General features: G+C 46.1%; 1 protein-coding gene across 1 annotated transcript in view; it reads right to left on the bottom strand.

Annotated features, from left to right (window-relative positions):
* The window catches only part of LOC139403169 (relaxin receptor 2-like), a 171,763-nt gene that overhangs the window by 70,548 nt on the left and 73,296 nt on the right, over positions 1–27,919 (bottom strand). The window contains exons 9-12 of the mRNA XM_071146873.1: positions 26,948–27,022; positions 22,983–23,054; positions 5,270–5,341; positions 4,439–4,510 (exon numbers count right to left, since the gene is read on the bottom strand). Of these exons, the coding sequence (XP_071002974.1) occupies positions 4,439–4,510; positions 5,270–5,341; positions 22,983–23,054; positions 26,948–27,022 (291 nt within the window). The remainder of the gene's footprint in view (positions 1–4,438; positions 4,511–5,269; positions 5,342–22,982; positions 23,055–26,947; positions 27,023–27,919) is intronic.

The following is a 27,919-nucleotide window of genomic DNA, read 5'->3' as shown; positions in this document are numbered from 1 at the left end:
ATCAGAGGATTTCTTCACAGGTGTGAGATTCAGCAGCTTTGACATATGAGCACTAATCACAAAATCTTTCCTTCCAAATCTGCTCTTGAGTAGAGTGATTGCATTATCATAGTTACTGTCTGTTAACATCAGTCCTGCTACTGCCTTTGCAGCTGGTCCAGTGAGATATGTTTTCAGATAGGTAAACTTCTCTTTTTTACACAGGGAATCATTGTTGTGAATAGCAGTCTCATATTGGCTCCAAAACTCCTGCCACATACTGACATCTCCATAGAATTTCTCAATAATCAACTTCGGTAGCCTTACTGATTGTCTCTGTGATATGTTTGAGTTAGCGTCACTCACCCGGGCTGGTAGTGGATTGACGTCCTGTTTCTTCGTTATCACTCTTTGTGCACGGCTCTTCAGCATGATAATGCGTTCTTTGTAATCCTCCGTGCATGCAATCTCTGCCTCCAATCCGTCCAATGGCGTTAACTGTTCAATTCCACGATCGAGCTCAAACAAACTGTCCTCCTTAGCGGATAGCAATTCCAACAATGTACTCAAGTGATCGGTATCCGGATTTGACTGGGATATTTCCACGTCAATCTGATTCAAAATCCGAGTTGTTGCGCCTCGAATGGTACCCCGCTTTCGTCTCATTCTTTCTGCTTCATGCCGACGTTCCTCCTCAGCCATTTCAGCCACTTCTTCGTCGCAGCTCATATCCCGGGTTTCGGCACCAAATTTTAGATTAACTAACTTCTTAGTAATGACTCGGGACGTCGGGTTTGATACGAAAGCTTATTTTAGTAAGAATACTTGTTTACGTTACATTTAACAACAATTGTTTTGGTACAGAGCAATGCAGGTAAGATGCTGTTGGAAAGTCAGCCACAATCATCCGCACCTGCACATAATTGGCGCGTTATCACTCATTCCTCTCGCAAGGCATTCTGGGACTTGCAGTCAAAAAGCGTAATTCAACACAACCCAATACAATTACATATGCAAATAAATCTAAAGAAATATCTTTAGATACAGTTCAAAGAATAAACTCAAACATTAACTCTGTAACACATTAAAGTTACAACACTGCTTGGGGGGGAATATATACGGCTGTGATTATAATCGAAGAGAATTCCCTTGGTAGATAATGTGGTCGACATTTGATTGTGACGAATTCTAAATCAGGTGAACAGAAGGACTTGAGTTCCTGTATGTTGATGTGACCACACCACGTCTCGTTAACCATAAAGCATACGCCCCCGCCCCTCTTCTTATCAGAAAGATGTTTGTTTCTGTCGGCGCGATGCGTGGAGAAACCAGCTGGCTGCACCGACTCTGATAGAGTCTCTCGAGTGAGCCATGTTTCCGTGAAGCAAAGAACGTTACAGGCCTGATGTCCCTCTGGAATGCTACCCTTGCTCGGATTTCATCAACCTTGTTGTCAAGAGACTGGACATTGGCGAGTAGTATGCTAGGGAGTGGTGCGCGATGTGCCCGTCTCCGCAGCCTGACCAGAAGACCGCTTCGTTTGCCTCTTTTACGACGCCGTTGTTTTGGGTCGCAGGCTGGGATCCATTCCTTTGTCCTGGGTGGAAGGCAGAACACAGGATCCGCTTCGCGAAAGTCATATTCTTGGTCGTACTGATGGTGAGTTGACGCTGATCTTATATTCAGTAGTTCTTCTCGACTGTATGTAATGAAACCTAAGATGACCTGGGGTACTAATGTAAGAAATAACACGTAAAAAAACAAAAAACTACATAGTTTCCTAGGAATTTGAAGCGAGGCGGCCATCTCTGTCGGCGCCGGAAGTTGTTAGCCATGCCCCGCCCGGCTCCCACGCCAAGCCTCGGACGGCTCACCAGGCACCCACACCATGCCTGGGACCTTCTGTTCAGGCTCCCACGCCATGCCTTGGCCGGCTCGCCAGGCTCCCTCGCCCTGCCTCAGCCCGCCAGGCTACCTCGCATCAGCCAGCCAGGCTCCCTCGCCGCACCTCAGCCCGCCAGGCTCCCTCGCCTCAGCCCGCCAGGCTCCCTCGCCAGGCTGCCTCAGCCCGCCAGGCTCCCTCGCCAGGCTCCCTCGCCTCTCCAGACTCCCTCGCCAGGCTCCCTCGCCTCGCCAGACTCCCTCGCCAGGCTCCCTCACCTCCGCCGGCTCTCCAGGCTCCCTCGCCTCGGCCGGCTCTCCAGGCTCCCTCGCCTCGGCCGGCTCTCCAGGCTCCCTCGCCTCGGCCGGCTCTCCAGGCTCCCTCGCCTCGGCCGGCTCTCCAGGCTCCCTCGCCTCGGCCGGCTCTCCAGGCTCCCTCGCCTCGGCCGGCTCTCCAGGCTCCCTCGCCTCGGCCGGCTCTCCAGGCTCCCTCGCCTCGCCCGGCTCTCCAGGCTCTCCAGGCTCTCGCCTCCCTCGCCCGGCTCCCTCACCAGGCTCGCCCGGCTCCCTCGCCTCGCCCTGCTCCCTCGCCAGGCTCCCTCAGCTCCCTCGCCAGGCTCCCTCGCCAGGCACCCTCGCCAGGCTCCCTCGCCAGGCTCCCTCGCCAGGCTCCCTCGCCAGGCTCCCTCGCCAGGTTCCCTTGCCCCGCCTGGCTCGCCAGGCTCCCACGCCTCGGCCGGCTCACCAGGCTCCCTCGCCTTGCCTCAGCCGGCTCGCCAGGTTCCCGGCTCGCCAGGCTCCCACGCCTCGGCCAGCTCGCCAGGCTCCCACGCCATGCCTCGGCCACCCCTTGGTAATAACCAGGTCCAGAGTATGGCTGTGGTTATGGGTGGGCCTAGTAGAAAGCCCCTTGGTAATAACCAGGACCAGAGTATGGCTATGGTTATGGGTGGGCCTAGTAGAAAGCCCCTTGGTAATAACCAGGACCAGAGTATGGCTGTGGTTATGGGTGGGCCTAGTAGAAAGCCCCTTGGCAATAACCAGGTCCAGAGTATGGCTGTGGTTATGGGTGGGCCCAGTAGAAAGCCCCTTGGTAATAACTAGGTCCAGAGTATGGCTGTAGTTATGGGTAGGCCCAGTAGAAAGCCCCTTGGTAATAACCAGGTCCAGAGTATGGCTGTAGTTATGGCAGGGCCCAGTAGAAAGCCCCTTGGTAATAACCAGGTCCAGAGTATGGCTGTAGTTATGGCTGGGCCCAGTAGAAAGCCCCTTGGTAATAACCAGGTCCAGAGTATGGCTGTGGTTATGGGTGGGCCCAGTAGAAAGCTCCTTGGTAATAACCAGGACCAGAGTATGGCTGTGGTTATGGGTGGGCCTAGTAGAAAGCCCCTTGGCAATAACCAGGTCCAGAGTATGGCTGTGGTTATGGGTGTATCCAGTAGAAAGCCCCTTGGTAATAACCAGGTCCAGAGTATGGCTGTGGTTATGGGTGGTCCCAGTAGAAAGCCCCTTGGTAATAACCCGTTCCAGAGTATGGCTGTGGTTAAGGAAAGCCCCTTGGTAATAACCCGTTCCAGAGTATGGCTGTGGTTAAGGAAAGCCCCTTGGTAATAACCCGGTCCAGAGTATGGCTGTGGTTAAGGAAAGCCCCTTGGTAATAACCTGGTCCAGAGTATGGCTGTGGTTAAGGAAAGCCCCTTGGTAATAACCAGGTCCAGAGTATGGCTGTGGTTATGGGTGGTCCCAGTAGAAAGCCCCTTGGTAATAACCAGGTCCAGAGTATGGCTGTGGTTATGGGTGGGCCCAGTAGAAAGCCCCTTGGTAATAACCAGGTCCAGAGTATGGCTGTAGTTATGGGTGGGCCCAGTAGAAAGCCCCTTGGTAATAACCAGGTCCAGAGTATGGCTGTGGTTATGGGTGGGCCCAGTAGAAAGCCCCTTGGTAATAACCAGGTCCAGAGTATGGTTGTAGTTATGGGTGGGCCCAGTAGAAAGCCCCTTGGTAATAACCAGGTCCAGAGTATGGCTGTGGTTATGGGTGGGCCCAGTAGAAAGCCCCTTGGTAATAACCAGGTCCAGAGTATGGCTGTGGTTAAGGAAAGCCCCATGGCTTTCAACTAGATTTAGCCACAGGACAATTCTTTCTTGATCGGATGGTCAATGGGCCGCAAAATAATTACAAATAATTTGTAGGCTGCAAATTGATCACAAGAAACCCAAACAGATATAACATTTGATTAAAACATAATGATTTCAAACCTTGCTTACATGTACATAATGTACAACATGTGGGAATACTTTGTAACAAATTTTCAAAAAAATTGAAATCACTTGGAGCTGAATTGTTGTTGTTTTTCCAGTCTTTGATGTCCAACAATGTATTTATGAGCAATATTTTTTTTGGACATTTATAAATCGTTTTGCTCAAATATCTTGGGGGGCCGCCAGTTGAGGAAACCTGCACTATATAGTGCACTAGTTTTGACCAAAGTTGTCCCAAATGGCACCCTACTCTCTATATAGTGCACTAGTTTCGACCAGAGACCAAAGGGAATAGGGACACAGATTTTGTGACTCACAATTTGACGAGGGACTTTAAACTCTTAAAGGTGTTTTTGGGGAGCTCCTTAATCCGGTTGTTGGACAGGTCTCTAAAAAACAGGGAGAGTAGGAAGAGAGCCACGGGAGAGAGGGGAGGAGGGGGCGAGGGAGAGAGAAGGAGAGGGTGAGAGAGAGAGAGAGAGAGAGACAGAGAGAGAGAGAGAGAGAGAGAGAGACAGAGAGAGAGACAGAGAGAGAGACAGAGAGAGAGAGAGAGAGAGAGACAGAGAGAGAGAGAGAGAGAGACAGAGAGAGAGAGAGACAGAGAGAGAGACAGAGACAGAGAGAGAGAGACAGAGAGAGAGAGACAGAGAGAGAGAGAGAGAGAGACAGAGACAGAGAGAGAGAGAGAGAGAGAGACAGAGAGACAGAGACAGAGAGAGAGAGAGAGAGAGACAGAGACAGAGACAGAGACAGAGACAGAGAGAGAGAGAGAGAGAGAGAGAGAGAGACAGAGAGAGAGAGAGACAGAGAGAGAGAGAAACAGATTAAAATAAACGAAAGGTGAAATTGGATGAAATAGCAGAAATCCCCCTCCTTCACTTCTCCCTCCTTGCAGCGTTTTACTATGTAATTTAGTACACATTTCAAGCTACTGAGGTTCATCCATTGAGTATCATTTTTTTCAGTTTATAAAAGACTGACATGTCAGTGTATCAGATGTGCATCCCAAATGAGCCCTTTTCCGTATATAGTGCACTATATTTTACCAAGGCCCATAGAGCTCTGTTCAACAGTAGCACACTACAAAGAGAACAGGCATCCATTTGGGACGGACGACCCAGAATGAGGGAGTGATTTGTACTCACAGCTCCTCCAGCAGCACCAGAGTCTGAAAAGAGCGAACAGGAAGAGCATGAATCCTGTTGTTCATCAGGAGGCTAACGGGGAAAGAGAGAATTAATATGGTTTAATGGTTTCAACTACTTATCACACACACACACACACAAACACACACACACACACACACACACACACACACACACACACACACACACACACACACACACACAGTGAGTGAGTGTCTGAGTCACAACAACCAAATTAAAAACTTCCAGACAGTCCCCCAGGCACAGAGAGGCAGAAACACCAAGTATCACATCAACCCCTCACTACTTATCACTCCTCCCCTCACTACTTATCACATCTCCCCTCACTACTTATCACATCTCCCCCTCACTACTTATCACACCTTCCCCTCACTACTTATCACATCTCCCCCCACTACTTATCACATCTCCCCCTCACTACTTATCACATCTCCTCCTCACTACTTATCACATCTCCTCCTCACTACTTATCACACCTCCCCCTCACTACTTATCACACCTCCCCCCTCACATCTTACCACACCTCCCCCTCACATATCCCCCTCACTACTTATCACACCTCCCCTCACTAGGTATCACACCTCCACTCACTACTTATCACATCTCTTCCTCACTACTTATCACACCTCCCCCTCACTACTTATCACACCTCCCCCTCACTACTTATCACACCTCCCCCTCACTACTTATCACACCTCCCCCTCACTACTTATCACACCTCCCCCTCACTACTTATCACATCTCCCCCTCACTACTTATCACACCTCCCCCTCACTACTTATCACACCTCCCCCTCACTACTTATCACACCTCCCCCTCACTACTTATCACACCTCCCCCTCACTACTTATCACACCTCCCCTTCACTACTTATCACACCTCCCCCTCACTACGTATCACATCACCCCCTCACTACTTATCACACCTCCCCTCACTACTTATCACATCTCTTCCTCACTACTTATCACATCTCTTCCTCACTACTTATCACACCTCCCCCTCACTACTTATCACACCTCCCCCTCACTACTTATCACACCTCCCCCTCACTACTTATCACACCTCCCCTCACTACGAATCACACCACCCCTCACTACTTATAACACCTCCCCACACTACTTATCACATCTCCCCCTCACTACTTATCACATCTCCCCCTCACTACTTATCACATCTCCCCCTCACTACTTATCACATCTCCCCCTCACTACTTATCACACCTTCCCCTCACTACTTATCACATCTCCCCCCACTACTTATCACATCTCCCCCTCACTACTTATCACACCTCCCCTCACTAGGTATCACACCTCCACTCAATTGGTATCACACCTCCACTCACTAGGTATCACACCTCCACTCACTACTTATTACATCTCTTCCTCACTACTTATCACACCTCCCCCTCAATTCTTATCACACCTCCCCCTCACAACTTATCACACCTCCCCTCACTAGGTATCACACCTCCCCTCACTACTTATCACACCTCCCCCTCACTACTTATCACACCTCCCCTCACTACTTATCACACCTCCCCCTCACTACTTATCACACCTCCCCCTCACTACGTATCACATCACCCCCTCACTACTTATCACACCACCCCCTCACTACGTAACACATCTCCCCCTCAATACTTATCACACCTCCCCCTCACTACTTATCACACCTCCCCTCACTACTTATCACACCACCCCCTCACTACGTATCACATCTCCCCCTCACTACGTATCACATCACCCCCTCACTACTTATCACACCTCCCCTCACTACTTATCACATCTCCCCCTTACTACTTATCACACCTCCCCCTCACTACTTATCACACCTCCCCCTCACTACTTATCACACCTCCCCCTCACTACTTATCACACCTCCCCCTCACTACGTATCACATCACCCCCTCACTACTTATCACACCTCCCCTCACTACTTATCACATCTCTTCCTCACTACTTATCACATCTCTTCCTCACTACTTATCACACCTCCCCCTCACTACTTATCACACCTCCCCCTCACTACTTATCACACCTCCCCCTCACTACTTATCACACCTCCCCTCACTACGAATCACACCACCCCTCACTACTTATAACACCTCCCCACACTACTTATCACATCTTCCCCTCACTACTTATCACATCTCCCCCTCACTACTTATCACATCTCCCCCTCACTACTTATCACATCTCCCCCTCACTACTTATCACACCTTCCCCTCACTACTTATCACATCTCCCCCCACTACTTATCACATCTCCCCCTCACTACTTATCACACCTCCCCTCACTAGGTATCACACCTCCACTCAATTGGTATCACACCTCCACTCACTAGGTATCACACCTCCACTCACTACTTATTACATCTCTTCCTCACTACTTATCACACCTCCCCCTCAATTCTTATCACACCTCCCCCTCACAACTTATCACACCTCCCCTCACTAGGTATCACACCTCCCCTCACTACTTATCACACCTCCCCCTCACTACTTATCACACCTCCCCTCACTACTTATCACACCTCCCCCTCACTACTTATCACACCTCCCCCTCACTACGTATTACATCACCCCCTCACTACTTATCACACCACCCCCTCACTACGTAACACATCTCCCCCTCAATACTTATCACACCTCCCCCTCACTACTTATCACACCTCCCCTCACTACTTATCACACCACCCCCTCACTACGTATCACATCTCCCCCTCACTACGTATCACATCACCCCCTCACTACTTATCACACCTCCCCTCACTACTTATCACATCTCCCCCTTACTACTTATCACACCTTCCCCTCACTACTTATCACACCTCCCCCTCACTACTTATCACACCTCCCCCTCACATCTTACCACACCTCCTCCTCACATCTTACCACACCTCCCCCCTCACATCTTACCACACCTCCCCCCTCACATCTTACCACACCTCCCCCTCACATCTCCCCCTCACTACTTATCACACCTCCCCTCACTACTTATCACACCTCACCTAACTACTTATCACATCTCTTCCTCACTACTTATCACATCTCTTCCTCACTACTTATCACATCTCTTTCTCACTACTTATCACATCTCTTCCTCACTACTTATCACATCTCTTCCTCACTACTTATCACACCTCCCCCTCACTACGTATCACACCACCCCCTCACTACGTATCACATCTCCCACTCACTACTTATCACACCTCCCCCTCACTACTTATCACATCTCCCCCTCACTACTTAGCACACCTCCCCTCACTACTTATCACATCTAACACGCACTAAGTATAACATCTCCCCCTCACTACTTATCACACCTCCCCCTCACTACTTATCACACCTCCCCCTCACTACTTGTCACACCTCCCCCTCACATATCCCCCTCACTACTTATCACACCTCCCCCTCACATCTCACCACACCTCCCCTCACATCTCATCACACCTCCCCCTCACATATCCCCCTCACTACTTATCACACCTCCCCCTCACATCTCACCACACCTCCCCTCACATCTCATCACAACTCCCCCTCACATCTCACCACACCTCCCCCCTCACATCTTACCACACCTCCCCCTCACATCTTATCACACCTCCCCCTCACATCTTATCACACCTCCCCCTCACATCTTATCACACCTCCCCCTCACATCTTATCACACCTCCCCCTCACATCTTATCACATCTTAACCCTCACATCTAGATGTGTTATCTTCATTTCCGGTCACAACTTGTAGACTTGTCTACGTGCTGCTGTGCATTTTGTTGCTAATCTTACTTTACGGTTTATACTTTTTAATTACCGTTTATATATATTTTTGTTTTTCCATCCCTCAACTTTTTTCATTCAACGTTTTCACTCGTTACAATTCATCTTTCACTCCAGATGCTTTTTACAGTAGTAGCATTAACATGATGCTTTATCTGGACATGCTTCTACAGGACCTCCACCAGCCAACCAGTAGTAACATTAACATGATGCTTTATCTGGACGTGGTTCTACAGGACCTCCACCAGCCAACCAGTAGTAACATTAACATGATGCCTTATCTGGACGTGGTTCTATAGGACCTCCACCAGCCAACCAGTAGTAACACTAACATGATGCTTTATCTGGGCATGGTTCTATAGGACCTCCACCAGCCAACCAGTAGTAACACTAACATGATGCTTTATCTGGGCGTGGTTCAACAGGACCTCCAACAAAGGCGAAAACTGGCGAGTTTTGAGAGATTAGGGATATTGTTATCCACGTCGGCACAAACAATGTTAGGATTAAACAGTCAGAGGTCACCAAGCACAACATAGCTTCAGCGTGTAAATCAGCTAGAACGATGTGTCGGCATCGAGTAATTGTCTCTGGCTCCCGTCCCAGTTAGGGGGAGTGATGAGCTCTACAGCAAAGTCTCACAACTCAATCTCTGGTTGAAAACTGTTTTCTGCCTTTCCCAAAAGATAGAATTTGTAGATAATTGGCCCTCTTTCTGGGACTCACCCACAAACAGGACCAAGCCTGGCCTGCTGAGGAGTGACGGACTCCATCCTAGCTGGAGGGGTGCTCTCATCTTATCTACCAACATAGACAAGGCTCTAACTCCCTGTTAAGAGAATAATGTTTTCAATGTTCATAAACGGAACTCCAATTAACTACTCAGTCTGCAACCCAGAATTTGTAAGATACTGGTTGAAATGAAAACAGACAGAGGCCCAGCCTACAATAGTCAAATGTTTATTCACGAGAATGTTCTGAAGTCCACAATACAAAACCATTCATTTTATACTGGCTCCTTACACACTTACATTCACACACAAACAGTAGGTATCCTACGCACATACCGTATCTAGCTCCACAATGAAATAGGCCAGGCAGCGGTGCAGGCCAGGCAATAGGCTGTTAGCCAGCCTGCCAGCTTAGTGGAATCTGCTGCTAGCACAGTCAGTGTAGTCAGCTCAGCTATCCCCATTGAGACCGAATCTGTGCCTCGACCTAGGTTGGGCAAAACTAAACATGTCGGTGTTCGCCTTAGCAATCTCACTAGGATAAAGACCTCCTCCATTCCTTCCATTATTGAAAGAGATTGTGATACCTCACATCTCAAAATGGGGCTACCTAATGTTAGATCCCTCACTTCCAAGGCAGTTATAGTCACTACACAAACACACCTCCCCCACATACACTATATATACAAACGTATGTGGCCATCCCTTCAAATGAGTGAAAGTCAAATTCGGCTATTTCAGTCACACACGTTGCTGACAGGTCTTTAAAATCGAGCACACCGCCATGCAATCTCCATTGACAAACACGTGGCAGTAAAATGTCCTTACTGAAGAGCTCAGTGACTTTCAATGTGGCACCGTCATATGATGACATCACGTTTGTCAAATTTCGGCCCTGCTAGAGCTTCCCCAGTTATTGTGAAGTGGAAATGTCTACGAGCAATGAAGGCTCAGCCTCAAAGGTGTAGAACACGTAAGCTCACAGAACGGAACCGCCGAATGCTGAAGTAAGTATCGCTGAAAAAATTGTCTGTCCTCGGTTGCAACACTCACTACCAAGTTCCAAACTGTTCGTCAGGAGCTTTATTTAAATGGGTTTCCATGGCCGAGCTGCCATGGTAGTCGAAGATCAGCATCCGCAATGCCAAGCGTCGGCTGGAGTGGTGTGAAGCTAACTGCCATTGGGCTCTGGAGCAGTGGAAACGTGCTCTCTGGAGTGATAAATCACACTTCACCATCGGATGCCAAGAGAACGCTGCCTGCCCTAATGCATAGTGCCAACTGTAAAGTTTGGTCGAGGAGGAATAATGGTCTGGGGCTGTTTTTCATTGTTCGGGCCCCTTAGTTCCAGTGAAGGGAAAGCTTAACGCTACAGCATATGATGACATTCTAGTCGATTCTGTGCTTCCAACTTTGTGGCAACAGTTTTGGTAAGGCCCTTTCCTGTTTCAGCACGACAGTCACCCTGTGCACAAAGGTCCATACAGAAATGGTTTGTCGAGATCTTTGTGAAAGAACTTGACTGGCCAGCACAGAGCCCTGACCTCAAGCCCATTGAACACCTTTGGAACTTCGACTGTGAGCCAGGCCTAATCGCCCTTAATCAATGTCCGACCTCACCAATGCTCTTGTGGCCGAATGGAAGCAAGTCACCAGCAGCAATGTTCCAACATCTAGTGGGAAGACCTCCCAGAAGTGTGGAGGATGTTATAGCAGCAAAGGGGGATCCAACTCTATATGAACGCCATGATTTTGTAAGATGTTTGATGAGCAGGTGTCCACATACTTTTGATGTTTATGTATGCCATGTTGTGTATGTATATCAATGAATTGGTGAGGGCTCTAGAACAGTCTGCAGCACCCGACCTCAACCTAGTTGAAGTAAAATGTTTACTGTTTGCTGATGATCTGGTGCTTCCGTCCCCAACCAAGTAGGGTGCACAGCAGCACCTAGATATTTTGCACAGATTCTATCAGACTTGGACCCTGACAGTAAATCTCAGTAAGACCAAAACAGACAGTGAAATTAGTGAGGCAAAAATAATGGTGTTCCCAAAAAAAAGGTCCAGTTGCCAGGACAACAAGTACTAATTCCATCTAGAAACTGTTGCCCTAGAACACACAAAAAAATGATATGTACCTTGACCTAAACATCAGCACCACAGGTAACTTCCACAAAGCTGTGAATGAGCTGAGAGACAAGGCAAGAAGGGCATTCTATGCCATCAATAGAAATGTATAAATTTCACATCCCAATTTGGATCTGGCTAAAAATACTTGAATCAGTTATAGAACCCATTGCCCTTTATGGTTGTGAGGTCTGGGGTCTCACCAACCAAGAAATCACAAAATGGGACAAACACCAAATTTAGTGCAGATATTAGTGCAGAACTCTGCAAAAACATCCTCAGTGTACAACTTATAACACCAAAAAATCTATGCATAACTAAATTAGAACGATTTCCGCTAATTATTAAAATCAAGAATAGAGCAATCAAATTCTTTAACCACCGAAAAATAAGATTCTCAAGCCTTACATAACAAAGCCTTAACTACAGAGAGATTCACCATGAGAATAGTCCCCTCTGCCAGCTGGTACGAGGACTGATAACAAACACAAACAGACCCCACAGAGCCCCAGGACAGCAACACAATTAGACACAACCAAATCATGAGAAAACAAAAAGATAATTACTTGACATATTGGAAAGAATTAACAGAAAAACAGAGCAAACTGGAATGTTATTAGGCCCTAAACAGAGAGTACACAGCGGCAGAATACCTGATCACTGTGACTGACCCCAAAATTAAGGAAAGCTTTGACTATGTACAGACTCAGTGAGCATAGCCTTGCTATCATGAAAAAATGCCATTGGCAGACATGGCTCTCAAGAGAAAACAGGCTATATGCCCAAGCTGCAATTTCTATCCTCCTGCCAAATGTTTTACCATATCAGAGACACGTAGTATTTCCCTCAGATTACACAGCTCCATAAAGAATTTGAAAACAAACCCAATGTTGATCAACTCCCATATCTACTGGGTGTAACCGTAAAAGCCTTGGTTTCATGCATGTTAACATTAGAAGCCTCCTCCCTGAGTTTGTTTTACTCACTGCTTTAGCACACTCTGCCAACCCGGATGTTCTAGCTGTGTCTTAATCCTGGTTTAGGAAGGCCAAGAAAAATTCAGAAATTTCCATCCCCGACTACAACATTTTCCGTCAAGATAGAACTGCTAAAGGGGGCGGAGTTGCAATCTACCCCAGAGATAACCTGCAGAGTTCTGTCACACTATCCAGGTCTAAGCTCAAACCCAAATTGTTCGAGCTTCTACTTTTAAAAATCCATCTCTCCAGAAATAAGTATCTCACTGTTGCCACTTGTTACAGACCCTCCTCAGCTCCTAGCTGTGCCCCGGACACCATATGTGAATTGATTTTCCTCCATCTATCTTCAGAGTTCGTACTATTAGGTGAGCTATATGCCCTCAATCTTACACAAATTATCAAGGAACCTACCAGGTACAACCCTAAATCCGTAAACATGGGCACCCTCATAGATACCATCCCCAACTTGCCCTCTAAATACACCTCTGCTGTTTTCACGCAGCGATCACTGTCTCATTGCTTAAGTCCATTATGGGTCCGCGGTCAAAGACCACCCCTCATCACTGTCAAACGCTCCCTAAAACACTTCTGCAAGCAGGCCTTTCTAATCGACCTGGCCAGGGTATCCTGGAAGGATATTGACCTCATCCCGTCAGTAGAGGATGCCTGGTCGTTCTTTAAAAGTAATTTCCTCACCATCTTAAATAAGCATGCCGCTTTCAAAAGATGTAAAATTAAGAACAGATGTAGCCCTTGGTTCACTCCAGACCTGACTGCCCTTGACCAGGAACCAATATACACATTCAGTCAGGAAAAAAAGGCTAGCTTTTTCAAACAGAAATTTGCTTCCTGCAGCACTAATTCCCCCCCCCTCCTCCCAGCTGCCCACTGCACTGAGGCTAGGAAACACTGTCACCACTGATAAATCCATAATAATGGAGAATTTCAATAAACATTTCTCTACGGCTGGCCATGTTTTCCACCTGACTACCCCAACACTGGCCAACACCCTCTGCACCCCCTGCAGCAACTTGACCAAAGTCCCCCCTGCTTCTCCTTCACCCAAATCCAGACAGCTGATGTTCTGAAAGATCTGCAAAATCGGGATCCCTACAAATCAGCCGGGCTAGAATATCTGTACCCGCTCTTCCTAAAACTATCCGCCGCCATTGTTGCAACCCCTAATGCTAGTCTGTTCAATCTCTCTTTTGTATCATCTGAGATTCCTCTTCAAAGGGGGAGACACTCTAGACCCAAACTATTACAGACCTATATTCATCCTGCCCTTCCCTTTTAAAGTCTTTGAAAGCCAAGTTAATAAACAGATCACTGACCATTTCGAATCCCACCGTACATTTTCCGCTATACAATCTGGTTTCCGAGCTGGTCACGGGTGCACCTTGGTGACAGCCTTGGTTTCTCTAATGACTGCCTCGCCTGGTTCACTAACTACTTCTCAGACAGAGTTCAGGGTTTCAAATCGGAGGGCCTGTCGTCCGGACCTCTGACAGTCTCCATGTGGGTGCAACAGGGTTCAATTCTCAGGCTGACTCTCTTCTCTGTATACATCAATGATGTCGCTCTTGCTGCTGGTGATTCTTTGATCCACCTCTACACAGACGACACCATTCTGTATACATCTGGCCCTTCATTGGACACTGTGTTAACAAACCTCCAAACGAGCTTCAATGCCATACAATACTCCTTCCGTGGCCTCCAACTGCTCTTAAATGCTAGTAAAACTAAATGGATGCTCTTCAACCGATCAATCCTCCACCCGCCCGTCCGACTAGCACCACTTCTCTGGATGGTTCTGACTTATATGTGGACAACTATATATACCTAGGTGTCTGACTAGACTGTAAACTCTCCTTCCAGACTCCATTAAGCATCTCCAATCCAAAATTAAATCTAGAATCGTCTTCCAATATCGCAACAAAGCCTCCCTTATTCATGCTTCCAAACATACCCTCGTAAAGTAATGTTGTGCTTCCAAACAAACCCTCGTAAAGCTGACTATCCTACCAATCCTTGACTTCAGCGATGTCATTTACAAAATAACCTCCAACACTCTACTCAGCAAACTGGATGCAGTCTATCACAGTGCCTCTGTTTTGTCACCGAAGCCCCATATACTACCCACCACTGCAACCTGAATGCTCTCGCTTGCTGGCCCTCGCTACATATTCTTCGCCAGACCCACTGGCTCCAGGTCATCTATAAGTCTTTGCTAGGTAAAGACCCGCCTTATCTCAGCTCACTGGTCACCATATCAACACCCACCCGTAGCACGCGCTCCAGCAGGTATATTTCACTGGTCACCATAGCAACACCCAACCGTAGCACGCGCTCCAGCAGGTATATTTCACTGGTCACTCCCAAAGCCAGTTCCTCTTTCGCCCGCCTTTCCTTCCAGTTCTCTGCTGTCAATGACTGGAACGAATTGCAAAAAAATCACTGAAGCTGGAGACTCATTACCCCCCTCACTAACTTTAAACACTGATTGCTAGAGCTGTATACAGCCCATCTGTAAATAGCCCATCCAACCAACTACCTACCTCATCCCCATATTTGTTTTTCTACTTGCACATCATCATCTGCACATCTGCACAGTGTTAATTGCTAAATTGTAATTACTTCGCCACTATGGCCTATTTATTGCTTAAAAAATAAAGGAGAGCCGCTCTAGGAGCTCAGATACAAAAATATTTAGGTCCAACAGGGGTATAGACAGACAAGGGTATTTAATGCCTTACCTCATTTGCACACACTGGATACAATATTCTATTGTGTTATTGACTGTACGTTTGTTTATCCCATGTGTAACTCTGTGTTTTTGTCATACTGCTTTGCTTTATCTTGGCCAGGTCGCAGTTGTAAATGAAAACTTGTTCTCAACTAGCCTACCTGGTTAAATAAAGGTTAAATAAAACATGTAAAATACCACAGTGTGACAAAACAGCAGTGAGATTCGTGACCTGAAAGGGCAATCAGTGAAGAACAAACGCCGTTGTAAATACAACCCATATTTCTGTTTATTTATTTTCCCTTTTGTACTTTAACTATTTGCACAATTGAAATTGGGAGGGAGGGAGGGAGGGAGGGAGGGAGGGAGGGAGGCAGGCAGGCAGGCAGACAGAGAGACAGAGAGACAGACAGACAGACAGAGAAATAGATGGAGAGAGAGCATGAGGGAATGAATGACAGAGAGAGAGCGAGAGATAAAGAACATCTAAAGGACTTGATCACAGGGTTGAGAGTGCTGTTGATGACCGTCATCAGAATGATAAGGAGAACGTTGTTTGGCTTTTAAAAAGACACCAAGAGGCTCAGACTTTAATGACTGAAGAGTTTTACTGAAACCACTTAATGGCAACAACAAGCGTCATAAAGTGATGTAGTTTAGAGGGTACAGACAGAGAGAGACAGAGAGAGAGACAGTGTGAGAGACATCATGAAAGACAGAGAGAGAGCGAGAGAGACTGAGAGACAGAGAGAGACAGACAGACAGAGAGAGACAGAGAGAGAGACAGCGTGAGAGACAGCATGAAAGACAGAGAGAGAGCGAGCGAGACCGAGTGAGAGACTGAGAGACAGAGAGAGACAGACAGACAGAGAGAGGGAGAGAGAGACAGCGAGACAGAGAGACACAGAGAGAGACACAGAGAGAGACAGCATGAGAGAGAGAGAGACAGAGAGAGAGAGAGAGAGAGACAGAGAGACAGAGAGAGAGTCAGTGAGACAGCGTGAGAGACAGCGAGACAGCGTGAGAGACAGCGAGACAGAGAGAGACACAGAGAGACAGAGAGAGAGACAGAGAGAGAGACACAGAGAGAGACAGCATGAGAGACAGCATGAGAGAGAGAGAGAGAGAGAGAGAGAGAGAGAGAGAGAGAGAGAGAGAGAGAGAGACAGAGAGAGATAGACAGACAGAGAGAGAGAGACAGAGACAGAGAGAGTCAGCGTGAGAGAGAGAGAGCAGAGGTCAGGATCAGAGCTCCTGCATTTTTCAGCATTTTCTTTAAAAAAGATAGATTAGGAGTTAGATAAACTTGGATTTTTTGTCAGGAACACATACTGGATTCTACCCTCTTCAACATAACCCCTACTTCAAATCAAAACTTAAAACCTACAACCTGATTTTGGACGGAATTACGGAATCACCTGGAAAGTTCACAACAACCAAGGACTTATTACCCTATACAGCAAATTCTCTGGAAAACAACAGAAACCTGAAAACACCATCCAACCTGGAACTGAGTGAGTAATGTTTAGTCTGAAACGATATTTTATTTCCAAAAGCCAAGAAGAAAAGTACACAACATTACTTTATAAGGACTGAATTCTAACATAATTCTGCCAAGCTTGATACAGCTTCAACTAGCACTGACGTGTCAAGTGAGAGGTGTCAAAGCCCATTAGCCCAACAATGGCAGGAGAGTCACACAGTCTACCCCAACCAAATGGAGAGGCCTTAGAAGCTCCCTGCCGCTGTTCAGAGGTAATTAAAATACAGTACCCTTTGCATGTAAAGAATGATAAGGCAAGAAAAGATTACAAAATGAAGCTCCTTATGGAAAATCAAGAAACACTTTTTGCTGACTATTACAAAAATGGGAACATCAGCAACCTTATCTTCCACACAAACCATCCCCTGGCATGGCACAGTGCTATATTAGCACACTACCCTTTTGTTAAGAGAGGGGGGGTTAACGAGGGGTGGAAACTCAGAATACTTGATAACGAGGACTCTGAGTCAAGTAATATAAATATCTATAAATCCGGAACAGTAATGGTACAGAGTAACCACAAACAGTTTCAGCTGGACTTTCACCTAATCAAAGAATTAGCCCAGCAGGAGAAGCTCTCCCTTGATAAAGACACCCCCACACCGAGCGGGTCAGACCAGACCTCTTCATTATGTAACCCCACAGATGAGCAACCCCCAGCGGAGAGTCAACCTCCCAGCACAGATTACCACTCCCTCATTGAAATGAAGGACAAATTCACCCAGCTGGAGGTAAGGCAGGTGGAGCTGGAACAGCAGGTGATTACACTTCAGTCAGCACAGACCCAGACAACAGTCCAGCACAACAACAGCCCCTTAACCAGACCCGGAGAGCTGGAGGTGGACAGAGACATATCTGCACTTTGGACAGTGGTGAGACAAATACAACAGGAGAAAGAGGAGCAGAACAGAGCACTAGAGGAGTGTATCAGACTGCTGGTGGAGGAGAGGTTGAGGGGGATGGAGGAGAGGGTGAGGGGGATGGAGGAGAAGTTGAGGGGGACGGCGTGTGACAGAGAACAACCCACTAGAGAGGTGGCCACCCCCACAGAGAAGCCAGCAGAACAGCCCACCTCAGCACCCAACAAAAGTCTCAACACCACAGCAGAACAGTCCACACCAGACCCTGACCATAGAGTCGACACCACAGCAGAACAGTCCACACCAGACCCTGACCATAGAGTTGACATCACAGCAGAACAGACAAATGAAGAACCCCAAGCCCAGAGGCTCTCACCCCCTCTGAGCACCCACCCCCCTGTCAGCCACCCTGATAGCCCTTCTGACAACCCCCCACACCCACTGAGGACAAACACAAGACACAGATTGTACTACTTATGGACTCAAATGGGAAATATATAGAAGAAATGTTTTTTTTCCCCAAACACAGTGTGTCTAAACTCTGGTGTCCAAACACCCAGCGCACCCTCGACCTTCTGTCTGAGGCCAAACTAGGCTCACCCAGCCACATAATAATACACACAGGCACAAACGACCTGAGAGCACAGTAGGAAAGAGTGGTCACAGCACTGAAGGGAGTGATTGAAAAGGCTTCTTCTACTTTCCCCAACGCACAAGTGGTTATCTCCACCCTGCTACCACGAAAAGACTTCCACCCTGCCACAATACAGCGGGTAAACGCAAGTATTTCCCGTGACTGTGCCTCAAAACCAAATGTTTTCCTGGCCCACCACTCTACCCTTGACTTGAACAGCCTCTATGACCAGGTCCACCTCTACAAGGCAGCAGTGCCCACCTTTGCCCGAACTCTAAAGGACATCGCTCTCAAACGTATCCCCAACACTTCACACAGGAGCAACAGATCAATAGACACCCCACCCAGACCAGCGAGACACCCTCCCAGATCTGCAGGACCCCCCCCCTGGACCTACACATAGAGGACCCACGCCAAGAGGAATTACATCCAGACCACAGTACACCCAGACACATCCACACCCCCACCCCAACCAATCAGCACCCCCCCACGTCAACCATGCCCACACCCCATTTAGGCCCCCTCAGATCAGACCTATGCCACTCCTGCCCACCCCATGCACCCCACCCCCGCAAAGAGGGCCTCAACATGGAAGCCACACATACGCCCAGGTAGTGAGTGGGCAAACAGTCCCAACCCCCACTCTCACACTCACCCAAGCCAATGGCATGTACCAGATGCTCAGCAGGCTCTGCTCACACTTACTGGCCTGAGGCCAAACCACGACCAACAACATTGGACACTCTATGGAACAAAAAGCCTTCACTATATTATCCTGGAATATCCGAGGCCTGAGGTCATCTGCCTTTGGCCTAAAGAGCAGAAACCCGGACTTCACCAAAGAAATCGGTAATACAGACATTGTCATCCTGCAAGAAACCTGGTATAGAGGAGACAGACCCACTGGTTGCCCTCTAGGTTACAGAGAGCTGGTAGTCCCATCCACCAAACTACCAGGTGTGAAACAGGGAAGGGACTCAGGGGGTATGCTAATTTGGTATAGAGCAGACCTAACTCACTCCATTAAATTAATCAAAACAGGAACATTCTACATTTGGCTAGAAATTCAAAAGGAAATTATCCTAACAGAGAAAAATGTCCTCCTGTGTGCTACCTATATCCCCCCACTAGAATCCCCATATTTTAATGAAGACAGCTTCTTCATCCTGGAGGGGGAAATCAATCATTTCCAGGCCCAGGGACATGTACTAGTCTGTGGCGACCTAAATGCCAGAACCGGACAAGAACCTGACACCCTCAGCACACAGGGGGACAAACACCTGCCTGGAGGTGACAGCATTCCCTCCCACATATGCCCCCCTAGGCACAACTATGACAACATAACCAACAAAAACGGGTCACAACTCCTGCAGCTCTGTCGCACGCTGGGTATGTACATAGTCAATGGTAGGCTTCGAGGGGACTTCTATGGTAGGTACACATATAGCTCATCTCTTGGCAGTAGTACTGTAGACTACTTTATCACTGACCTCAACCCAGAGTCTCTCAGAGCGTTCACAGTCAGCCCCACTGACACCCCTTTCAGACCACAGCAAAATCACAGTCTACTTAAACAGAGCAATACTCAAATCATGAGGCATCAAAGCCAAAGGAACTGAGTAACATTAAGAAATACTATAGATGGAAGGAATGCAGTTTGGAAACCTACCAAAAAACAATTAGGCAACAACAAATTCAATCCCTTTTAGACAATTTCCTGGGTAAAATGTTCTACTGTAATAGTGAAGGTGTAAACTTATCAGTAGAAAATCTTAACAGTATATTTGACCTCTCAGCTTCCCTATCAAATCTAAAAATCTCAAATAGAAAACCAAAGAAAATTAACAACAATGACAAATGGTTTGATGAAGAATGCAAAAATCTAAGAAAGAAATTGAGAAACCTGTCCAACCAAAAACATAGAGACCCGGAAAACCTGAGTCTACGCATTCACTATGGTGAATCACTAAAACAATACAGAAATACACTACGTAAAAAGAAGGAACAGCATGTCAGAAATCAGCTCAATGTAATTGAAGAATCCATAGACTCTAACCACTTCTGGGAAAATTGGAAAACACTAAACAAACAACAACACGAAGAATTATCTATCCAAAATGGAGATGTATGGGTAAACCACTTCCCCAATCTTTTTGGCTCAATAACAAAGAATAAAGAGCAAAAATATATACATGATCAAATACAGATCTTAGAATCAACTATTAAAGACTAGCAGAACCCACTGGATTCTCCAATTACATTGAATGAGTTACAGGACAAAATAAAAACCCTCCAACCCAAAAAGGCATGTGGTGTTGATGGTATCCTCAATGAAATGATCAAATATACAGAAAACAAATTCCAATTGGCTATACTAAAACTCTTTAACATCATCCTTAGCTCTGGCATCTTCCCCAATATTTGGAACCCAGGACTGATCACCCCAATCCACAAAAGTGGAGACAAATCTGACCCCAATAACTACCGTGAGATATGCGTCAACAGTAACCTTGGGGAAATCCACTGCATTATCATTAACAGCAGACTCGTACATTTCCTCAATGAAAACAATGTACTGAGCAAATGTCAGATTGGCTTTTTACCAAATTACCGTACAACAGACCATGTATTCACCCTGCACACCCTAATTGACAACCAAACAAACCAAAACAAAGGTAAAGTCTTCTCATGCTTTGTTGATTTCAAAAAAGCCTTCGACTCAATTTGGCATGAGGGTCTGCTATACAAACTGATGGAAAGTGGTGTAGGGGGTAAAACATACGACATTATAAAATCCATGTACACAAACAAAGTGTGCGGTTAAAATGGGCAAAAAACACACACATTTCTTCACAAAAAAAATCACACGTTTCTTTCCACAGGGTCGTGGGGTGAGACAGGGATGAAGCTTAAGCCCCACCCTCTTCAACATATACAACGAATTGGCACGGGCACTAGAAAAGTCTGCAGCACCCGGCCTCACCCTACTAGAATCCGAAGTCAAATGTCTGCTGTTTGCTGATGATCTGGTGCTTCTGTCACCAACCAAGGAGGGCCTACAGCAGCACCTAGATCTTCTGCACAGATTCTGTCAGACCTGGGCCCTGACAGTAAATCTCAGTAAGACCAAAATAATGGTGTTCCAAAAAAGGTCCAATCGCCAGGACCACAAATACAAATTCCATCTAGACACTGTTGCCCTAGAGCACACAAACAACTATGCATACCTTGGCCTGAACATCAGCGCCACAGGTAACTTCCACAAAGCTGTGAAGAAGGGCATTCTATGCCATCAAAAGGAACATAACTATTTGACTATGTACAGACTCAGTGAGCATAGCCTTGCTATTGAGAAAGGCCGCCGTAGACAGACATGGCTCTCTAGACTTTATAAAGTCTTTAAGAACACAGGTATTAACAGGAAGTCCCTGTCTTGGTATCAACCAGGCATGGTTTTAACAGGAAGTACCTGTCTTGGTATCAACCAGACATGGTTTTAACAGGAAGTACCTGTCTTGGTATCAACCAGACATGGTTTTAACAGGAATTACCTGTCTTGGTATCTACCAGATATGGTTTTAACAGGAAGTACCTGTCTTGGTATCTAGATTATTAACTAAATGTACTGAACAAAGACTCACATTCCTTTCCATCTTTCACCCCAGAATTTAGCAGAGATGCAGAGAAGCATATTTAGTTTATTCTAAAAAAGCACCTCCAGTCAGGAGAATAAAAGACCGATCAAGAGGTATGCTTAAAACAATACTTAGAGCAATACTTAGAGCAATACTTAGAGCAATACTTAGAGCAATACTTAGAGCAATACTTAGAGCAATACTCAGAGCAATACTCAGAACAATACTCAGAACAATACTCAGAACAATACTCAGAACAATACTCAGAACAATACTAGGTTAAAATGTAATCTGGCAACTAAATGGTAATATCATGATATTATGTGTATTAATTAGGAATGCATAATATGTGCCTGTATTGAAGATGTGTGGTGTGATCCCATGATATATGTCTGTATTGACGATGTGTGGTGTGATCCCATGATATGTGTCTGTATTGACGATGTGTGGGTATGATCCCATGTAACGTGTTGTAACGTCGAGGTAATGAGCTGGACATGTTACTGCAGTAGATTGATATGTGTGACTGACAGGGTAAGAGGCCTTAGCCAGAATACTAGAAGTATTTTACATACAGAAGAAATCAAAACGCATATTTCGTGCCAAGTAATGGGTTCATGATGCCCATTACACACACACACACGCTTTGTACTTACAGTACAGTGAGCTGGCTGCAGGTTATCAGAGTGGAGTAGTTGATGGTTAAGACCTGGTTCCCCTCAAAATCCCTGGAGAGAGAGAGAGAGAGAGAGAGAGAGAGAGAGAGAGAGAGAGAGAGAGAGAGAGAGAGAGAGACAGAGAGACAGAGAGACAGAGAGACAGAGAGCGACAGAGACAGAGAGCGAGAGAACATTGGTGTACACTGTTACATCACACGGTCAGGCTGACCGCTGGCTAACATTATCCTCATCTTTGTCTGCAGCCGGATACTAATCTAATCCCTTCAAACTGGAGGGATATATAGCTCTCTCTCTGTCTGTCTGTCTCTATGTCTGTCTGTCTCTCTGTGTGTGTGTGTGTGTGTTAATAACAATAACTTTGCTGTAGAAGAAAATAACATCTTAAAGTCTGTATTTCTGTCTTTGTTTTTACTAATAATGGGATGGATGGATTAATGCTGACAGTCAAATTATTATTATGATACATACTCAATAGGGATAGGATGGACAGACAAACAGACAGACAGACGGAAACAGACAGACAGACAGACAGACAGACAGACAGACAGACAGACAGACAGACAGACAGACAACTTCCACAAAGCTGTGAACAATCTGAGAGACAAGGCAAGAAGGGCCTTCTATGCCATCAAAAGGAACATACATTTCAACATACCAATTAGGATTTGGCTAAAAATACTTGAATCAGTCATAGAGCCCATTGCCCTTTATGGTTGTGAGGTCTGGGGTCCGCTCACCAACCAAGAATTCACAAAATGGGACAACACCAAATTGAGACTCTGCATGCAAATTCTGTAAAAATATCCACAGTGTACAACGTAGAAAACCAAATAATGCATGCAGAGCAGAATTGAAACGATACCCACTAATTATTCAAATCCATAAAAGAGCCATTCAATTTTCCAACCACCTAAAAGGAAGCGATTCCCAAACCTTCCATAACAAAGCCATCACCTACAGAGAGATGAACCTGGAGCAGAGTCCACTAAGCAAGCTGGTACCGGGGCTCTGTTCACAAACACAAACACACCCCACAGAGCCCCAGGACAGCAGCACAATTAGACCCAACCAAATCATGAGAAAACAAAAAGATAATTCCTTGACACATTGGAAGGACTTAACAAAAAAACAAAGCAAACTAGAATGCTATTTGACCCTAAACAGAGAGTACACAGCGGCAGAATACCTGACCACTGTGACTGACACAAACCTAAGGAAAGCTTTGACTATGTACAGACTTAGTGAGGATAGCCTTGCTATTGAGAAAGGCCGCCGTAGGCAGACCTGGTTCTCAAGAGAAGACAGGCTATGTGCACACTGCCCACAAAATGAGGTGGACACTGAGCTGCAGTTCCTAACCTCCTGACAAATGCACGACCATATTAGAGACACATATTTCCCTCAGATTACAAAGATCCAAAAAGAATTTGAAAATAAATCACATTTTGATAAACTTCTATATCTATTGGGTGAAATACCACAGTGTGCCATCACAGCAGCAAGATTTGTGACCTGTTGCTACAGGAAAAGGGCAACCAGCGCAACCAGTAGTTTATGTGTCGGGGGTCTCTTTCTTTCTCTCTCTCGGAGGACCTGAGCCCTAGGACCATGCCTCAGGACTGCTGGGCATGATGACTCCTTGCTGTCTCCAGTCCACCTGGCTGTGCTGCTGCTCCATTTTCAACTGTTCTGCCTGTGATTATTATTATTTGACCATGCTGGTCATTTATGAACATTTGAACATCTTGGCCATGTTCTGTTATAATCTCCTTTTCCATTTATAATCCGAGAGAGAGTCCCTGCCATGTCTCGTGTCTGAGCAATTGAATTGCAACTCCACTTTGTGTTTGCATTGATGTTTTGCCTGTTTGTTACAGAGGGCATAGCTGGACTGTTTGTGCTTGACCATATTCTCGGTCTGTAGTTAAATGTGATGGTTTGTGCTTTCAGATTTGCACAAAATGCTGCCATCTATCCACGGTTTTAGGTTTGGAATAGGTTTTAATCGTCAAAGTTTGAACAAAGTCCCCTCATACACTTCCTGATGAACTCAGTCACTGTGTCAATGTCAATTTTATTCTCAGAGGCAACTCAGAACAGATCCTAGTCCGCGTGATCAAAACAATCTTGAAGCATGGGTTCTGATTGGTCAGACCAACGTATAACAGTACTTCCCACGGCTAGTTCCTGTTTGAGTTTCTGCCTATAGGAAGGGAGGATCAGGATGGAGACCTGATCTGATTTGCCGATGGGAGGGTGGGGGAGGGCTTTGTAGCCATCTCGAAAGGGAGAGTAGCAGTGGTCTAGAGTTTTTTAAAGTACTGGAAGCGATGTGTTGATAGAACTTCGGTTACGTTTTCCTCAAATTTGCTTTGTTTGCAGGTAGTCCTAGGACCTGAGCCCCAGGACTACCTGACATGATGACTCCTTGCTGTCCCCAGTCCACCTGGCCGTGCTGCTGCTCCAGTTTCAACTGTTCTGCCTTATTATTATTCGACCATGCTGGTCATTTATGAACATTTGAACATCTTGGCTATGTTCTGTTATAATCTCCGCCCGGCACAGCCAGAAGAGGACTGGCCATCCCACATATGCTCTCTCTAATTCTCTCTTTCTTTCTCTCTCTCGGGAGACCTGAGCCCTAGGACCATGCCCCAGGACTACCTGACATGATGACTCCTTGCTATCCCCAGTCCACCTGACCGTGCTGCTGCTCCAGTTTCAACTGTTCTGCCTTATCATTATTCGACCATGCTGGTCATTTATGAACATTTGAACATCTTGGCCATGTTCTGTTATAATCTACACCCGGCACAGCCAGAAGAGGACTGGCCACCCCACATAGCCTGGTTCCTCTCTAGGTTTCTTCCTAGGTTTTGGCCTTTCTAGGGAGTTTTTCCTAGCCACCGTGCTTCTACACCTGCACTGCTTGCTGTTTGGGGTTTTAGGCTGTGTTTCTGTACAGCACTTTGAGATATCAGCTGATCAGTTGAACGAAGGGCTATATAAATACATTTGATTTGATTTGATTTGTGAAAATCCCCAGCTACAATAAATGCGGCCTCGGGATATGTGGTTCCCAGTTTTCACAAAGTCCAGATTCATTCCTTGAGAGCTGTTGCTGAATCGGCTTGAGGGGGAATATACATGGCTGTGACAATTACCGAAGAGAATTCTTTTGGGAGGTAATGAGGTCTGCATTTTATTGTGAGGTATCACAGGTAGGGAAAATGACCTGAGTTCCTGTACATTACCACAGTTACAGTAGTTAATCATGAAACATACACTACCTTTCAAAAGTTTGGGGCCACTTATAAATGTCCTTGTTTTTGATAGAAAAGCACACTTTTTGTCCATGAAAATAACATCAAAATGATCAGAAACACAGTACAAAAGAAACAAGAATAGACTGACGAGTTTCGGAAGAAAGTTCTTTGTTTCTGGCCATTTTGAGCCTGTAATCGAACACATTAGCAAGTAATATACTCGGAAGTGGTGGGTGGTATTCAACACCTCCTGAGTCGAACTAAGAGTCCACTCCAAACACCTATTCTCTGCCGGTGGCGTCATGGAGCAGTGGAATTGCCTTGGGGGGTACGAACAAAGGATATCATTCAGAAAAGTCTGGTTGAAACGCTGGTGAGTTACATATATAGATAGATGTATAGATTGATAGATATATAGATGTATAGATGGACAGATGGACAGATGGATGGACAGATGGATGGATAGATGGATAGAATCCGCTCTGATATTCAAACGTTCTTTCCAGCTGTATGTAATAATGCAAAGGACGTTCTGAGCTAATAAAGTGAGAAATAACACACACAAAAAAACAAAATACTGGAAAGTTGCTGAATGGCCATGTCTATCGGTGCCAACTTGATGTATAGATAGATAGATGTATACTCAGATGGGAAGATAAATAGATAGATACTCACACCCAGCTGAGGTTAGGTGTGTGGTGACAGAGGCTGGGTTGGGGAAGCTCCACGAGAGACGTATTCACCATGGAACTGGGAAGAGAGAGAACACACTGTTGTCTAGAGAATACACACACAGACACACGTGGATGGGCGGACACACACACACAGATGGAAGGACACACATGCACACACACGGACTCACACAAACACACAACTGTGGGACCTCCTTCAGGTAGACACACAGCTGGGAGCCATGTTTGGAGAGAAAAAGATTAACACAAAAACACACTCAGAAAAAAATGGTTCCAAAGGGGTTCTTCCCATTGGAGAATCCTTTTTGGTTCCAGGGAGAATCCTTTTTGGTTCCAGGAAGAACTCATTTCAGGTTCCATGTGGAACCCTCTGTGGAAAGGGTCCTACATGGAACCCAAAAGGCAGTGGTGTAAAGTAGTACTTTTAAGGTATCTGTATTTTACTATTTACATTTTTGATAACTTTTACTTTACTATATTCCTAAATAAAATGTACTTTTTACTCTGTGTTTTCCCTGACAGCCAAAAGTACTCATTACATTCTAAATGCTTAGCAGAACATGAATATGATGCAATTCTCACACTTATTAAGAGAACATCCCTGGTCCTCTCTACTGCCTCTGATCTGGCGGACTCACTAAACACACATGTTTTGTTTGTAAATGGTGTCTGAGTGTTGGAGTGTGCCCCTGGCTATTCGTTAATACATTTTTAAAAAACAAGCATATCATGCCGTCTGGTTTGCTTAATATAAGGAACATGAAATTATTTAAAATTTTACTTTTGATCCTCATGTCACGGTTGTTGAAAGAAGAGGACCAAGGTGCAGCGTGGTGAGCGTACCTATTCTCTTTATTAGAAATTACGCCAAACAAAACAATAAACACTACCAAACAAACCGTGCCGCTAAAGGCTATGTGCCACGAACAAAGACAACTTCCCACCAAGACAAGGA

The sequence above is a fragment of the Oncorhynchus clarkii genome, unplaced genomic scaffold (genome assembly GCF_045791955.1).
Source record: "Oncorhynchus clarkii lewisi isolate Uvic-CL-2024 unplaced genomic scaffold, UVic_Ocla_1.0 unplaced_contig_9054_pilon_pilon, whole genome shotgun sequence".
Classification (NCBI taxonomy): domain Eukaryota; kingdom Metazoa; phylum Chordata; class Actinopteri; order Salmoniformes; family Salmonidae; genus Oncorhynchus; species Oncorhynchus clarkii.
The sequence above is the reverse complement of the archived record's forward strand: the minus strand, read 5'-3'. Positions and strand labels throughout refer to the sequence as shown.